Source organism: Periplaneta americana, chromosome 16 (assembly GCF_040183065.1).
Source record: "Periplaneta americana isolate PAMFEO1 chromosome 16, P.americana_PAMFEO1_priV1, whole genome shotgun sequence".
NCBI lineage: Eukaryota > Metazoa > Arthropoda > Insecta > Blattodea > Blattidae > Periplaneta > Periplaneta americana.
This window is the reverse complement of record NC_091132.1, coordinates 87,507,932-87,524,958: the sequence shown is the minus strand read 5'-3', so window position 1 is coordinate 87,524,958 and position 17,027 is coordinate 87,507,932. Positions and strand designations below refer to the sequence as shown.

The following is a 17,027-nucleotide window of genomic DNA, read 5'->3' as shown; positions in this document are numbered from 1 at the left end:
ATCCATAGTGACACTTGTGATGAACAAGGTCGCAGTTGGAGTTTTTCCCCAAATTAGGCATTTACCTCATTCCGTCACCATTTCTCCATTTCGTTATCATTCTGTAGCATTCCCTGAATGCCGGCTGGCAAAGCATGGAGGGTGCTGGCCTAGGGACGAGTGGGGTGTCTGCTCGAAACCTGGGCACACAGAGAACCTTAGTGTGGTCAGCTGGTGTGGGTTTGAGAATGCATCGCCAGAGGGTTAGCACAATAGATCTTAACAGGTCGCAGTGCTGGGCCATAGTGTCCACTCCATTAAATTCAATTCATTTCATCCACCATTAGTATTTAAAAAAACTTGCACTCGTATATGTAATTTTCTTTGGCATAAAATTGCTATGAACAGATACCATATTTTTTTCAATATAAACGACTTCATTAAATGAAACAAGTTTAAGGAAAGCTGATATTAATGATTTATATCAATATCAATTAATTCTTTAACATAATTTTTTTCTGCATTATTTAATCTAATTATTACTTTAAATATTCTAATTTTTTTTTTTTTTCATTTCATTTATTATATTTCACATATCTTACACCAGCATTGACGCTTTAAGTTATGGAACAAGTCAAAAGCTATAAGTTACAGTTTTTTTTTAAGTTAGCTATTTAACGACGCTGTATTTAGCATAGATGGAATTAGTATGAGGGTTATTTACGACACTTTATCAACAGCTTAGGTTATTTAGCGTCTGAATGAGATGAATGTGATAATGCCGGTGAAATGAGTCTGGGGTCCAGCACCAATAGTTACCAAGCATTTGCTCGTAATGGGTTGAAGGAAAACCCCGGAAAAAACATCAACCAGGTAACTTGTCCCGACCGGGAATCGAATCCGGGCCACCTGGTTTCGCGGCCAGACGTGCTAACCGTTACTCCATAGATGTGGACTGGAATTAGTGATAGAGACCGAGAATTCATCGTACATAATGCCTTACACTTGGGGAAAGCCTCCGAAAGAACTCAACCAGCTAATCAACCTAAGCAGGAATAGAACCCAAGCCCAAACAGGCATTGAATTTATATATTATATTGTATTGTATATACGTATTTTATTATATTATACATTGTTGGTAAGCAGAAATGATATATTGATATTAAGTTTTCAGTTTCTGCACACAGTGCAGTGTACTTTGATACATGTCTTACACTACAGGTCCTGCATGTGATGTAAATATCAATGAGTGCGCCAGTTCGCCATGTGAGAATGATGGTCAATGTGAGGACACTGTTGATGGCTTCCGATGTACCTGTGAGCCTGGATACACAGGCAAGAAGTGTCAGCACACTGTGGATGACTGCGCCTCTGAACCTTGTCAGAATGGAGCAACGTGTGAAGACAAATTGGATGGTTTCGTTTGCAAGTGTAGGCCAGGTTTTGTTGGTAAGTAACCGAAAGAAATAACACTATTTTTAAATATCTAAAAGACCATCATGTATGATTGCTTTCCCATATAAAAGAATCTTCTTTGATAATTCCTTTTAATTTCCAAATACTGGTAAGGTTTTTGGATAGTTTAGATATGATTGGTGTTATGCCATACATTTTTCTGCGGAATTTTAACGTTAACATTGATTTAAAGATTGGAACGTTAATCACGTTTCGTTATATACAGTACATGAAGAGATCTTAACTTAAAAGTAATCATAGCTAGTGCAAAAAGACAACGAGTATTATTATCTCGAATCAATTTAAATTTTTAGAAATAATAATATTTTATTCTTGATTCATGGGATAGGCATTTAATATTCTGCTAATTATTTCCTTCGGGATTAACAGAGTCAAAGATCAGATTATTAAAAAAACAAACAAAAAATTGAGCTACTAGTGACCAACTGTTTTGAGCTGAATAAGTATTAAGACTATAAAACTAACCCTTTTTTAATGGGTATTGAGGCAATTATAATAAAAAAAGGACAACATACAAAACTATATCAAATTTCTAGGACTTTTTATAGACTCCAGTTTAACATGGGAAAAACATATCGAATATATATATGCACAAAGTTATCAAGAGTTATATATTTATTAAAGAAATTAGTGACTTGCGTTTCTCAAAATTATTTAAGATGTGCCTACTTTTTGTTTTTTCAGTTGATAATGCGATAGCCTTAATTTTCTGGGGAAATGACACCAAAATATGGAGTGTCTTGATTTTGCAAAAGAAACCCATTAGAATTCTATGTCAATCAAACTGTCTTGAACATTGTCGACCACTTTTCATGCAATAATACAGATATTTATTTATTTTCCAATGACAGGTACTGAGATTTACATCTTTGACCTAAACACAACTTTAATATAAAAAAAAAAAAACAAAAAAAAAAAAAAGACATAGAATGCAAAAGGAGAAGAAAATGTCCTTCATTGTCTCATTAAGTTCCTCGCCTCCCAGTATCAGTCACACTCTTTCACTTTGGTTAAGGTTGGACAGCGAAGTAGGTGGTCCCTGTTAATGTCTTCTTGTAGATCACACAAGGTACATTTTGGGTCTGGTAGTAAGCCAAAACGATGAAGGTGTTGAGCTAGACAGTCATGCTCAGTACATAAGCGGAACTTAGCGACTGTTTCATTTCTTGGTCTATTTGGTATTTCTAAGATGTCCCTTTCCCAGTGTTTCTCTTGTGTTCTGCTCTTAATATCTTGCGTGTAAGCTTCTTGGATAACATTCTTAATATTTAATTTAGCTGTAAAATAAGGTATTTGTTGTTTCGTTGTTTGTGTTATCTGGGTTGGACGTCTTTTTAGCCAATATGTCGGCCTGGTCATTTCCATATATATTGCAATGCAATCACAGATATTAAGTCATAAATTTATATATATACGACCTACTCCTTTACACTCGACATAACTTAGACAATTACTCACTAATAGCCAATATACATGATCATGAAATTAGAAATAATGAACAAATTAATATTCCATACTGTAGATTACATAAGAGAACAAATTTTTCTGTCATGAGAATGAAATTACATAATAAGCTTCTCAGTCAATATTATAAGTTACCACCCAATAGTTTCAAAACTAGATTTTATAATTGGCTTTTAATTAATCATTTCTAGTCTGTAGATGAGTTTCTTAACATAAAGTCATATGAAATTGTTTTTTAATAAATAAAGTTATTACATTTAGTTATATTAAGAGTGAAGTGTTTTTTATTAATTTTTAGTGTTTCAAAATATTTTGTCTTTTAATTGTTCTAATTAAACTTTACTGTTTGCAATTATATGTGTATTTTCAAATGTATGTTTTTTCCCTTCTGTATTTGTGACAAAGCCTATCACTGTATGTCTAATGGCTTAATAAATTGAATTGAATTGAATTACATGGTTTTGATAAACTCTGTTAAATTTTTACATTATTCCTTTTGTTTCACAGGTTTACAGTGCGAAGCAGAAATTGATGAATGTTTGAGTGATCCCTGTAATCCAGAAGGAACTAAACAATGTGTTGATCTCGACAACAGGTTCTTGTGTCATTGTCATGAAGGTTATACTGGAAAACTCTGTGAGGTAAGATTAATACACAAACTTAAATGCCATAAATATGTGGACAACGTAAATACATCAATGATGAAACTGTTAAACAGATATATTAGAGACTCATTTCACGCTTCACACTTTTTAACAGGTGAACATGGATGACTGTGCTTCTGAGCCATGCTTGAACGGAGCAACATGCAAAGATGAAGTTGGTGGATTCAGTTGTGAGTGTCCACCTGGATGGACAGGTTCCCGCTGTGAATCTGATATAGGCACTTGTCAGAACAAACCTTGTCTGAACGACGCCAACTGTATAGACTTATTCCAAGATTTCTTCTGCGTGTAAGTAGGCCTATTATTTAAAAATAACATTTCGCACTTACATTTTCAACAACACTGTTTTGTGTTTTGTCAGATTTTAACTAGTAATATTTCTAAAATTATTATTCTTATGACTCAAAGTTTATTTTTCAATCCTTAAATGAAATTTCTTAATTATGTGGAAAACTCTTTACCAATTCTTCCCCTTACAACATGATAATGCGGATTTTCAACTTAAGATAGAGAATGATATGCTTGATAAAATTACAAGTACGGTACCAATACTAAATACTTGGATGTTGTCTTTGATAACAAACTGAATTGGACTGACCGAGTTGATAGGACAGTGATCAGAGTTAACAAACGGATTGGTCTGATGAAAAGGTTAGCAGGTGTGAAATGAAGTTGCACACAAGACGCGTTAAATATTATATAATATTATTATAATAGTTATGTTTTCTTTCTTCACTGCAAACCCAGCATTCTCCATCTTCGGACTTGTCCTTGGGCAGAATGTACGTCAAGCCCATTATGAAATATGGAAGCAAAATTGTAACTGTCAATAGTAGCCACATTGGAATGAGCACAGACTAATGCCTTAATATTAATAAGTGGAACAGTGAGGATAATACCTGTCACTGTCCAACATGACTACACTTACAATACCGATTAAATACGAGATGCAAAAACAATCAATAGAGCCATTATTAACATTATCCAACACCCAAATGCAGAAATTAACAAAATTTCATTACAAACATATATAATCCACAATCATTAAAACAAAATGAAACATCGTTATTGTACTACAAATATTGGAAAAAAACAATTTTTATGCAGTAAATTCTGGATGACAGAACATATATGTTAATGTAGAAATAAAAAGACAGAGAAAATGAGCCAGACGTAAACCACTGCAATCTCCTTCTGTTCAGTTAAATTTAGAATAAATAGAAACTATAAGCATTAAATGAGCAAAACGGAGTTATTGCCAAAAAACCTGATCTGTAATGCTCAATAAGTCCACTATGATACAAGAACTTTAGAGAGAAAATACGTCCTATCTCATTTTAGATTACAAATATGATTATTTAACATTTCACATGTACAAAATAGGAATTTTCGAACCATCAAAAGTACTTTTTTTTTTTAGTGATAACACTGTTATGGAAAGAAAATACTGTACTTTCAAATATGAAGAATTTTGAATAAGAGGAAGTAATCAGTGATATTTACAAACAGGCAAGAGCCATTTTATAATAAGTGAATTGAACAAGTAATAGCAAGGAAGTATTACAAACATTATAACATAGGAACAATAAGTGAGACAAATAATATAATACAGTAATGTAGATGAGAAAGTAGAAAAATTAGTGAATACTAGTCAGAGATAAAAAGGTTTTAAGATAAACAGAAAATTAGGGATAACAGTAATGAAAGATGGCAATGATAGTAGTAGAGATGGCTGAGTAGATTGTAGTCGAGAACTTTTGTAAACAAGAGTAAGGTAGACATTATTGCATAGTATTCGAAAATGGGATTGAGGGAAGATAAAGAAGGTGAAGAGTTGAAAATACTGTAAATCAGAGAAGATGGAGGAAGAAATAGACAGAAATAGGGTTTAACTTCATGTAATTGGAAGATATGAGGAGATATAGATGATAGGAGAAATATATTAGGATATGTGATTGAATGTAATCAAGGGTAGTGGTGGACCATATGCAGAAATGTGAGGGAAACCACTACCTGAAAGCCGTATGATGATAATAAATATTAATACGAAAAATATATACAATAACTATAATTTCTCTACATGTCAGTATGGACAGCATATTTAAACTGAATATCTAAAAATAAAAATTCAGAAACTGAGGGAAAAACTTTCATCTATTGGCGTCATTTTGTTGTTTGTAGCTGCCCATCTGGTACAGACGGGAAACAGTGTGAGACAGCACCCGAACGCTGCATTGGTAATCCATGCATGCATGGCGGACGTTGCCGAGACTTTGGTTCAGGTCTCAACTGCTCTTGCCCTGATGATTACACTGGTATTGGCTGTCAGTATGAATATGATGCCTGTGCTGCAGGAGCATGTCGCAATGGAGCAACCTGCATTGACAATGGACCAGGGTACACTTGCATCTGCCCACATGGATACACTGGTGAGTAAATTATTACAGTTACATTGGATTTTAGTAATCGATCTTCACATAATATCTGCTAGGTGCACCATTAGCACAGTGGTTCCCAACCTTTTTTGACTGACGACACACTTTACTGAATGTCCATGATATCGCAACAAACTTATTTGTTTTTAATAATAATAATAATAATAATAATAATAATAATAATAATAATAATAATAATAATAATAATAATAATAATAAATATAATAACCACTACTTTTTTTCTGGAGGAAAAGATGGTCGAACTCTGTGTAGAATATTTTTTTATAGTGGACGAGGAAATGGAGTGTCAAAATTTTCAAAATTAGTCCTGAACTATTTGAAAAATATTAAACTTCTGCTCTAATTTTAGGATCAAAAGAGATTACTGTTCACTACACGGGAATTTTCTCGTTTTTAACCTCCTTTTCGTCCAAACAAGACTTTCAAGATCTAAGCGGAATTCAAAGAAGAATTATATTAAAATATATTCACACATATTTCGGTTACATGATGAAAATGCAACAAAAAGGTGCCGGAATGCCGTTCCAGCACATTCTCCCAGAAAAAAAAAAGAAAGCACTTCTATGTAGTGTGGGACATCCAGTGTTGTAGATAGGTTGATGTTAACACGCAATTGAAAATTCTAAAAGAACAAACAGCAATTTGAGTGGCAGTAGAAAAAACAAAGGTATATGTCAAAAATCCCAACCTATCTATGCTGGATGTCCGATAAAAGATTTTTATTATTGTTTTTGAAAACTCGCCTATTTAAATTAATGTGAAGTCTGTGCTTGGTGGGTTGCACAGAGTTTCTCTATATGTGGCCATATGGTTGAAAAATTGAAATGAGCATTGTTGCAGGTATTCACGTTTCATTGGTAAAGTCTGTCTCAAAATAAAATGTACTATATCAAATACTTTGTTGCAAATAAAAAAAATGCGTTGTAAAGAGACTTTCTGGATGCAATAACATTTATTTTTCAATTCCAAAATTTCGTGACACACTCCATGGAGCTGCGACATACCTGTTGGGAACCCCTGCATTAGCAAATGGCTAGAGCATCGACTTTCCACGCTGGTGACTAGGGTTCAAATTGTGGAACTTGTGCTAAACAAAGATAGAATTTGGTGGTAGGTTTTCATGGTGTACTCTCATTTTCTCTATCGGCAATCCACAATTTCTCCATTAATCATCATCATCGTCATACAGTGTTATGTAATTAGTCTCTTATGGTGCACCAAGGGCAATACTTTCATGACAGCTGAAAGAACTACAAGCTTTGACACGCCACTCACTAGATGGAGATGCTTGAGTGAGTGACACAAGTCAAGTGCCCGTCATAGTTAAAAAAAAAATCTTCGCCTATAGCTTTGAATCATTTAATTTTTTTAATTCCAAAGTCGCTACTTCGACATAAATAATAAGTAGGTTTATTATGAAACTGAAAAAGTAAAACACACTACGAAGACAGACGAGTGATTGCATCTGATGTGAACTATTGATTGTTAAAATATGGGACAGTCCGGAATAAGGATGTAAGGAAGTGAATAGGTATGGAAGAAGTATTGTAAATCGAGGGTAATGTAGGTCTCTAAAGTGATTTATCATGTACTTTGCATGAGCGAAGAAAGTTGTTCATTAAATGATTTTAGGGCGACACATAAGGGGTAGGAATGGAGGAATACAGCAGGATATGGAGGGTAGAGACCTAGGCATGGTGATGTTCAGTTTGTTAGGTGATTGAAAAACAGTTAAGACTGTATTCAGGTGTATAAAGCTGCATATGAATGTAGGCAAATGCAAATGCTTTCTAATATATTTGAAATTTCAGCAGGTGAACCAGTTTGTTCTTCCATTAAGAAGTGGAGTGAAATATGATCCAGTTTTTTCTGCCTACATCTTTTCTGTGTTCTTTATTCTGTCTCAATTAATTTTCTTCTCATTAGGAAATTGTTTTTGTTAGAAGATATTTATATTATGTCATACCGGTAATTAATTTACCACATATTTTATTTCCAAAGGTAAAAACTGTGACGAGGATATCATAGACTGCAAAGAGAATTCTTGTCCTCCTTCTGCAACATGCATTGATCTCACAGGAAAGTTCTACTGCCAATGTCCTTTCAATCTTACTGGAGATGATTGCAGGAAAAGTAAGTAAAATATCACTGTATTCTATCTTAAAGCCGAATTCCTAAAAAAAATTGTCAGTCTTAATATTACATTAAAATATACAGAACACAAAAATAAAAATGTTGCATTATGTGTGTTTCCTACCTAATGCATTCACTTGTCGTTGATATATCTTCATTGAAACGTGTATCATTGTTAACAAAGTAACACAAATAATGAAATGATTTGACATTCTTATAACAGGATACATTACGTAGTGAAGGGGATTACGCAATAAAAATATTTTCTTCTAGCAATTCAAGTGGATTATGACCTATACTTCAGTGATCCAACAAGAAGCAGTGCTTCATTAGTTGTGCCATTCTTCCTTGGTGCCAAATCTAGTCTTACCATTGCCATGTGGGTCCAGTTTACTCAGAAGGACGAAGGAGGCATCTTCTTTACTCTTTACAGTGTCTCGTAAGTAACTAAATGTAGCAGAAATAATTTCTGAATAAGTAATAACTGCTTTACTATGTTAATATTATAGTAAATTACCTGGCTAAGTAGTTTCGACGTGGTGCCCGTCATTCTCCGAACCTAGTGAGGTCCAACTAGTGTTAAGAGTGTATCTAAGAATAAAGAAATAATTTCTTCGTAGTAACTTATTTATTATAGTACATTATATTTTATTTTTGTTGCAAAAATTACGCTCTTGAAATGTTTGAGTCAAGACAAGTTTTAGTCTTAATGCAAACGTTTCAAGACCTAATTTTAGTACCAGTATAATGTCGACTCTGTAGTCTGAAATGGATCTTCACCTTTCTTATAGTTCGCCTCTCCTTCTTCTGCCTCTTTTCCAACACTTCCCATACCCAGAGTCTTCCTCTAATTCTTATAGTAGCTGTTCCGTGGTCTTCTACTCCCTTTTTAACACTAAATACAACAGTCCATTACATTAAGTCAATTGCAATCGTTTGTTTTTTGGGATTGTTATAAATTACTATTTCCACTGATGAACCGTTAAGTTATTTGAATAAATAATAACTACTTCACTGTATTAACATTACTATTTCCCTTTGTACCAGTACAATAAGAACTGGAGATGAACTGTGAAGAAAACAGGATCTTACTGACTTCTTTAATTATTGTACACAAGTTCCGTAATAAATAATTTGTACAGTGTACAACTATTTTTGTAGAAAATTCATTCTAGCATAATTGATTCTTCGCTATCTAATTACGGTATAAGATTGCCCCTTCCCGTTCTCGTAAAACAAAGAAAAGAAAAAATAGATACTACATTCAATTAACTTTTAATACTACTGGAGCAAGAAGTCGAGATGAAATTTTAACCTTAATTATCGAAGGAACTGTGCATGATATTTAAGCTTATGGGAGCAAAAACTGAAGAAAGTGAAAAAGAAGAATACGAAGACGAAGTAAACTACCTTTGAATATTTTGTCATCGTCATCGTCATCATCATCATCATCATCATAAACATCACCAGCATCATCATCAATTATCACGAATTAAGCAATTGACTTGTTTAGGTTACAAATGATTTCCATTCCCTATGAGTAAAATGCCATTTTAAAGTTATAAATTAAGGTAATAAATTATAAAATTGGGGAATTGTAAATTTATTAAATGAAAAACTATAGAATTACGAAACTGTTAATAGAATTTTATTCCTCTCTTTAAAATTGTTCATTCCACTTTTAGGATGGGCATTCTTGCGCTCCTTGTTCCGAAAATTTGTAGTTACGAATTATTTTTGATCTCCTATAATCGGTAATTTCATAGTATTTTAATTTTGAGTCTTACTTCCAGTTTAATTTGAATTTAATTATTATATCCATACTTAATTTTGCTTTGGTCTGCGACTGCTCAAATCCATTGTTAATTGATAATCACAAGCAAAAGCAGACGCCCCATCCATTCTTGTTTAAAATGGCATACGCTTTTACAACCCAACAAGAAATTTAAATATTATTAGCACTCTTCTCGAATTCAATAAAGATGTTCACAGTTCTAGCAAAGTGCTGTTATTTTTATGTCTCACTTTGTAAAGTTCTGTACCGTAGCCAAATATTTTGTTATGTAATTTTCAAAAGCATCAATCAATCAAGTGGAAGTAACATCAATAGGACATTGCTTTTCTCTTATTGTAATAATCAATTATAACATGACGAAGGTTACAACTTCGAAAAACAATGAACATGGCTTTGTCAATCCCTAAAGTTCTTATATTTCAAAGGGTCTTCAAATATGCATTGCTTTGTAATAATAGATTAAACAGTGGATTGTTATAGCTATTATGCATAATAACATTTTTGCAGATCTGCACATGTGGCAAGTGAGCGTCGCGTCATGGTGCAGGCCCAAAGCAATGGTGTTCAAGTTTCCTTATTCCCAGACCTGCAAGACGTGTTCCTAAGCTTCCGTGAATACGCCACCATTAATGATGGTCAGTGGCATCACATTGCTGTTGTCTGGGATGGAGAGAAAGGAGGAGAACTCACACTGATCACAGAGGGTCTCATTGCCAGCAAAGTGGAGAGTTATGGTGGTGGCAGAAAACTTCCACAACAGTGAGTATAATTATTTTCTAGAAGCTCATGGTGGGATCATTTTACAGTGGCTCCTAATGCAAGTAGAATGGCTGTATTTAATAAGGGCATTTGTAAGGGATTAAAGGGATGAATACCTATAGGTGGTCATAGAGATCCAATATCAATAGTGGGAGATAAACTTCTATGAAAAAAGGTCCAGAAGAATGAAATAAAGAAGAATACTTCTGAAATGATAAATAAATTTATTCCTCATCGTAAACCTTTTGTTACCATTTTAGTATATAGTCCTTGATAAGTACTCTCTTGTACAGTATCTCGTCATTATTGAATTTCCACTCTAACTGTGTTTTTAAATTCACGTACAGGATTTTAATAATGTTATGTCATTTTAAGATTAATTTTTATTATATATTCTGTTTTACAGTGGCTGGGTGACACTGGGAAAGCCAAGTAGTGATAATCCCAAAGCTTACACTCAGGCTGGATTCCAAGGACATTTGACCAAAGTCCAAATTTGGAGTAGAGCATTGGATGTTACAAATGAAATTCAGAAACAGGTATTTATAATATATTTCCTGTTAGTTACACACACTACATGTTCACAGTGCACTAACGAGCCACTAGTGGCACTGCTAAAGCGGCCTCGTCTTATAGTTGGAATATCTCCTCTTATAGCTATAGTGAATGTTAGTGATCTTTAGTCCTTCAGTTTGTATATAGTATTCGCTATTGCATGGGAAATAGTTTTGTTTAGTGACTGTTCCTGTAATATTTGCTATTCCCTTATATGTGGTCAGGCTGTATTCTGCGGTGTTTGAGTAAAGGGGTATGTCTTTTTTTGTGCTAATGGAGTTTTGTTCCCAGGGGAGTACACAAGTTAAATTCTACAAGTGAGTGTGCAAAAAACAAAAGAATACTAGTATTGATGTGTTTTATTTATGTAGAAACTTATTTTCAATAAGTATTCAATCTTTAATTTTCATTTAACTCAAAACTCATTTTTATGACTTATCTTCCTTTACCTAAACACCACAGTTATAATTATATGCTTTTCTTTTCATCTTTTCTTCAACTATTGTTACAGTATACAGCATTTAGTGTTTCTGTAATTCGGAAATAGTGTATAAGTTGGTACTATCAAATAAGATAACGAATGGGCTTATGTTTTATTTTCTTGACTACAACAATATTATTTATCAAAATAAACTATAAAATTGTCCAAACTTTCAGAACATTAACTATTATTACTGCATAGTACATAATTAAGAAAAGCATTTATAAGAAAACCAAGGCATGTAGTATTACGCTGTGCAATGGAACATGTTGGAGGATAAAAAACACACACAGATATATTGCACAGAGATTTAAAAACTTCACGTATTGAAAATAACTTTGTTGACACAAATTGATACCTGTATCCATAGTGATATGTGACAAGTGGAGGATATTGAAGTGAAAAACTCTGTAGGTAATGCTTCCTTGGGCATAGTTAATAATTATGAGTTATGTCTGCAAGTAGGTCTTCCTTCATGCCTATTTTCGGAATGTATTGCGTCAAATGATATTAACTCATTACAGTAGTATTGTGGCACCAGTCTGGATTGTTTTGGTTGCCTCAGGAGTGTGCGCGTGCATCTAGCAAGAAGGAAGGTGCAGGGAAACGGAAACTCGAGCTTCGGTAGCATGGTACAGAGCGAGGGGAGGAGAAAAGCTATGGTGATTGGGCGGAAGTAAGGAAGCATCTGGAAGCAGATCTCTCTCGAAGATTCTGAAAGCCACGCGAATCTTTGATTCGCGAACATGTGGTTTAATGAATAAAAACGTGAGTGGCCAACAGTCAGTCTTCAGAAGTCAGTCTGAAGTCTTCAAGTCTTGTCTTGGACAACAGCGAGCGACGGGGACCTGAGTTCGACGTGTGGTGGACCACAACTGGGAAGACCTGAGTTCGACATGCAGTGGACTGTAGCTGGAAGACTCTAATTCGACCGCATCTGGGGAACGTGGGTCCGATGTGCAGTGAACTTGAGTGAGTGAGTCCGTAACTGTGACCATGTCCACCAGGCGAGTGTGACGCAGCTCGGAAGACCTGAGTTCGACGTGCAGTGAACTTGAACAGTGAGCTAGAAGAATTAGCCAAGGCAAGCGAACAGTTAACTGAAAGCTGACAGTTTTGTTCTGCACATAATGCATTGTGAACATTAATTGAAATTAGGAGTACATTGTTGTTCTTCTCAATAATATTCGTCGTGCATTGTCATTGTCGTCGTGTGGAGTGTAATAACGACTTTTGTGTTGCTGTGTTGAGTCGAATACCTATTGTTGTCGGGTGAATTATTAAAAATAAATTCACACTGTTGTCTGATATGAGGTGGTTAAAGAGAATAAAAGTCACAATATTGTAATACACCACATTACTTTTCCAAATCGAAGTTAAGAGTACTCTTCAGATAAACAGCTCAACAATAGGTGGGAAAGAAAGAAGAAAGGTTGCATATTTTGCACAATTGCGTATTGTTTTACATAATTTGTGTTTATTACAGGTCAGAGACTGCCGTACAGAGCCTGTATTGTACCGTGCATTAGCATTGACCTGGGCAGGATATGAAGACACAGTAGGTGGTGTGGAACGAGTCGTGCCATCACATTGTGGTCAGAGAGTGTGCCCAGCAGGTTATGGTGGAGCTCGGTGTGAACAGTTGCAAGTAGACAAGGTAAGGAAAATAACATTTACGAGACTTGAATTAGGGAAAAGCAAGTTTTTAATAATGGTTAAATTGTTCAATATGGAAGAAATTTAAATTTTCTAGTGCACTTTGTAAATACAGTCCACTCCGGATATAGTGAACATCTGTGGACTTACATATTTTGTTCACTATATCCAAGGTTCACAAAATCCGAAGTGTCTCTTCCCTAACCTTAAGTGACAGAAATGAATGAAATTATGAACAAGAAAATAAAATAATTCATTTTTGTGAAATGGATTATACTGTATACTGTTATTCACAATTGATTTATTTCAACTATGCTGTCGACCCACATCTGCTTGTGAAAACCACGTTCAATGTCACTTATAATATTCATCTTATCTTCCAAAGAAAACATTTTACGCTTCGACATTTTTATACAGTAGGCTACATTCACTGTTGGAACACTAGAAACAGACTGATCAGGTAGAAATGACAAACGCTGTTATGGTGTGACTGCATACTCAGCCTTGGAATTTCCCGGGTCACTTAATGGAAACTGGGAGGGGGTTGATGGAGTTTGAAAGTCATCGTAATCTTACCTTTATTTATGCTCTGGACATAATGTCTGTTACCATTTAATAAAAGAAGGCACTTTTATTTTCCGTTGTTTTGTTGCTATCTGTCATAATGGAAATGTTTCTGAGAACAAAAGGCAACCCTTTGATGGTGGAGGATTAGAAATAACAGTAGAATAGTGTGCTTGAGAACAGAATGTCAACTCTTGGATGGTGGAGAGAGGCAAGGTCGTCACGCGTTGCCTGGATTTACAGTACAGCTCATTGTCTAGGAATCACTAATCCTACCTTTGTCCTTTGCCTAAAGGAATAAGAAACTTAGAATGTTGTTCTCAACACATTCTTTCAATTTTATACAGGAAGGTCTAACTTCAAAAAAGAATTTGTCAGGATACAAGGTTCACTATAACTGAAGCGAGGGTTCACTATAAACAGATATACTTTTTAATGTATGAGGGTTGGGACCAATGATTTAGGTTCACTACAGCCGAATGTTCACTATAACCGATTCCACTATTCCAGAGTTGACTGTACTATTAAAATTAGTATCTTAAGCCATTGTGTTTCTTCTTATTCTTCTTCTTCTTCTTCTTCTTCTTCTTCTTCACAGCTACCACCTTCATCGCCGTCGTCGTCATCATCATCATCATCATCATCATCATCATCACCCGATCATGAAATAGGTTAATGGCATGTTTTGGTATTCCACTGTATTGGTTTTCTTATATCTTTTTTCTCAAAACCCTATGGAATTGTTTTGTCAGTCTCTTCTCGTACATTCTAATAGTATGTTCTTTCCACTTATCTTAAGTAGGCCTAAGGTATTTCATTTATTCATTAACAGGAGATATGTAATTACTGATCTTTCATGATGTAGTGCAACTGTGTTTATTTCTAAAAAATTTCACTAATTTGAACTTTTCGTTCATTTTGCTTCCTAAGAGCCCAGATAAGTACGAAATGAGTCTTATAATGGCATATAATAATTTCTTTTCTACTTTTATCTGTTCCTAAATATTAATATTGGAAATTACTTTTTCCTTTGCTGGATATTGCTGCAGAATTACATTGCTCTAGTCTTCTATTACAAGATGTCAATGTGATACTCTTACAAATGTTATTTAATATAGGAAAGAAAAATGAACAAATCTGCAAAGTAGTTATAATCATCATCATCATCATCATCATCATCATCATCATCACCACCACCACCACCACCACCACCACCACCACCACCACCACCACCACCACCACCACCACCACCCACCATTACCATTACCATTACCATTACCATCACCATCACCATCCTCTTACCGTGTCTCCTTTCAGAAAGTCGATTTCAAATGTTCCTCCAATTGTTTCTAAAATCTGCAAAGTACTGTACTAAATATCATTACACACAGAGAAAAAGCAGGAGATGATAAAAATGTAGCATAATCATATTCAGGGTATGGATAATGAAAGGGTTTTTTTTTATAAATTACATAAAAATTCAAAGGCCATAACGTCAAGAAAGATTTATTGAAAGGCAGATCTGTCATCTGTAAGTTGAAATTACATTTTCGAGCCAGAACGGGCTTTTTGTCCTAACTCTTGAAAGTTTGTTGTTCTTATTATTACTACTACTACTACCACTACTACTACTACTACTACTACTACTACTACTACTACTACCACTATTATCATCATCATAATCATCATCATCATCATCATCATCATCATCATCATGTGAATTGATTTTCATAATCTGTTTTCTTCGTTTTGTAATATTACCATGTCATACAGTGGGCTAACAGAGGTGCCAAAAATAAGAAAAAAGTTTCCTGAAATGGCAGTTAGTTAGAATAAGTTATTTATGTAAAGGATAAAACAACTTAGTCATAGTCAACATCACATCTCTCTGAGGTATTGGTATAATAAAGAGATTCTGGGTTCGATTTTCGATGTCTGTGTTAAGAGTTGCATCTCTTCCCACTGATTATTGTGTATCCTTTGTATTGTACAAAATTTTACTTCAGATTTTTAAGAAAAACACCTCCTAAGATTAAATAGAAATCAAACTAATTAAATATTTGAAAATAACAATAATAAACATTCATATTAATAGACCGATTTCAGTTACCAGAACTTCCTTCCTTGAGAAGGTAACTCTACTTTATTTTCACATTACAAGGGCATTTCCTCATGTTTTAGTGTCTAGTGCTTGCATATGTATTGGGAGCAGATGATATAGCATTTTAAGTAGTCTAAAAATAGCTACTCTACTGCATAAAGTATAAAAATAGATATCGCAAAAATGTGAAATAAATTAATACGGAACTTACTGTATATAAAACAAACTTTGCAGCCTATTTAGCTGTATAACACTTCCTTACTCTTCGTCTCCGTCTCCTCAATACTATCTTTTCTTTCTACCTCAAGTTCTACAAATTGTAAAGAGAGCTTGAGCTTCAGAATAGAGCTTGTTCATTTTCTTTTTAGGCACTGCTCTTAAGCTTGCGATAAAAGAATCAGGTGACACAAAGGAGTTGTGAATTAAATCTTTATTCGTACCAATTCGTGGATTTTTCCTAGAATATGATTTTCTGAACTCACTATAGTCTTTATTCCTATATAGATTGCTACGCCTCTTCTGATAGTTTACCTGTTGCAACAAGGAAGAATTTTATCACATCTGCAGCATGTATTAGCAAATTGTGTACATTTACGGGCCATACTAGTCGATATATATAGTTGGTATTTTGTATTCCTTTCTAATTGACAGATATTGATGCTTGGTTAATTTGTTTTCAATAACTAAAGCTAGTTTGGAAATTTTGGATGACACATAAGCTTGCTTTATTTTTGTTGCGGGTTTCAGTTGGTGTCTTGTTATATTTTTAAATATTTCAGAAGCATCTCTTCTTCTTTTCTATCTTAAAGCTTTTCAAGTGACATAACTTGGTTCATCCGTAATATGTTCCTCCAAGAATTTTCCTGCTCTTTCTCTATCTGTTCCTCTTTGAAGATCCGTGAAGGGATTTGCAGAGTCGACCTTTACTTGTACTGAGACGAAA

The 17,027-nt window shown here is 34.3% G+C and overlaps 1 protein-coding gene across 6 annotated transcripts in view; it reads left to right on the top strand.

The window, feature by feature from the left end:
- Nucleotides 1-17,027, top strand: part of uif (sushi, von Willebrand factor type A, EGF and pentraxin domain-containing protein uif) — a 431,448-nt gene that overhangs the window by 375,229 nt on the left and 39,192 nt on the right. For all 6 annotated transcript variants that reach the window (XR_011329717.1, XR_011329716.1, XR_011329718.1 and 3 more), the window contains exons 40-48: nucleotides 1,201-1,428; nucleotides 3,427-3,560; nucleotides 3,679-3,872; nucleotides 5,766-6,013; nucleotides 8,042-8,173; nucleotides 8,447-8,612; nucleotides 10,476-10,727; nucleotides 11,134-11,266; nucleotides 13,250-13,420. Coding sequence is in view for 3 of the 6 variants with exons in the window: in XM_069812500.1 (XP_069668601.1) it covers nucleotides 1,201-1,428; nucleotides 3,427-3,560; nucleotides 3,679-3,872; nucleotides 5,766-6,013; nucleotides 8,042-8,173; nucleotides 8,447-8,612; nucleotides 10,476-10,727; nucleotides 11,134-11,266; nucleotides 13,250-13,420 (1,658 nt within the window). In the remaining 3 variants the exon portion in view is untranslated. The remainder of the gene's footprint in view (nucleotides 1-1,200; nucleotides 1,429-3,426; nucleotides 3,561-3,678; nucleotides 3,873-5,765; nucleotides 6,014-8,041; nucleotides 8,174-8,446; nucleotides 8,613-10,475; nucleotides 10,728-11,133; nucleotides 11,267-13,249; nucleotides 13,421-17,027) is intronic.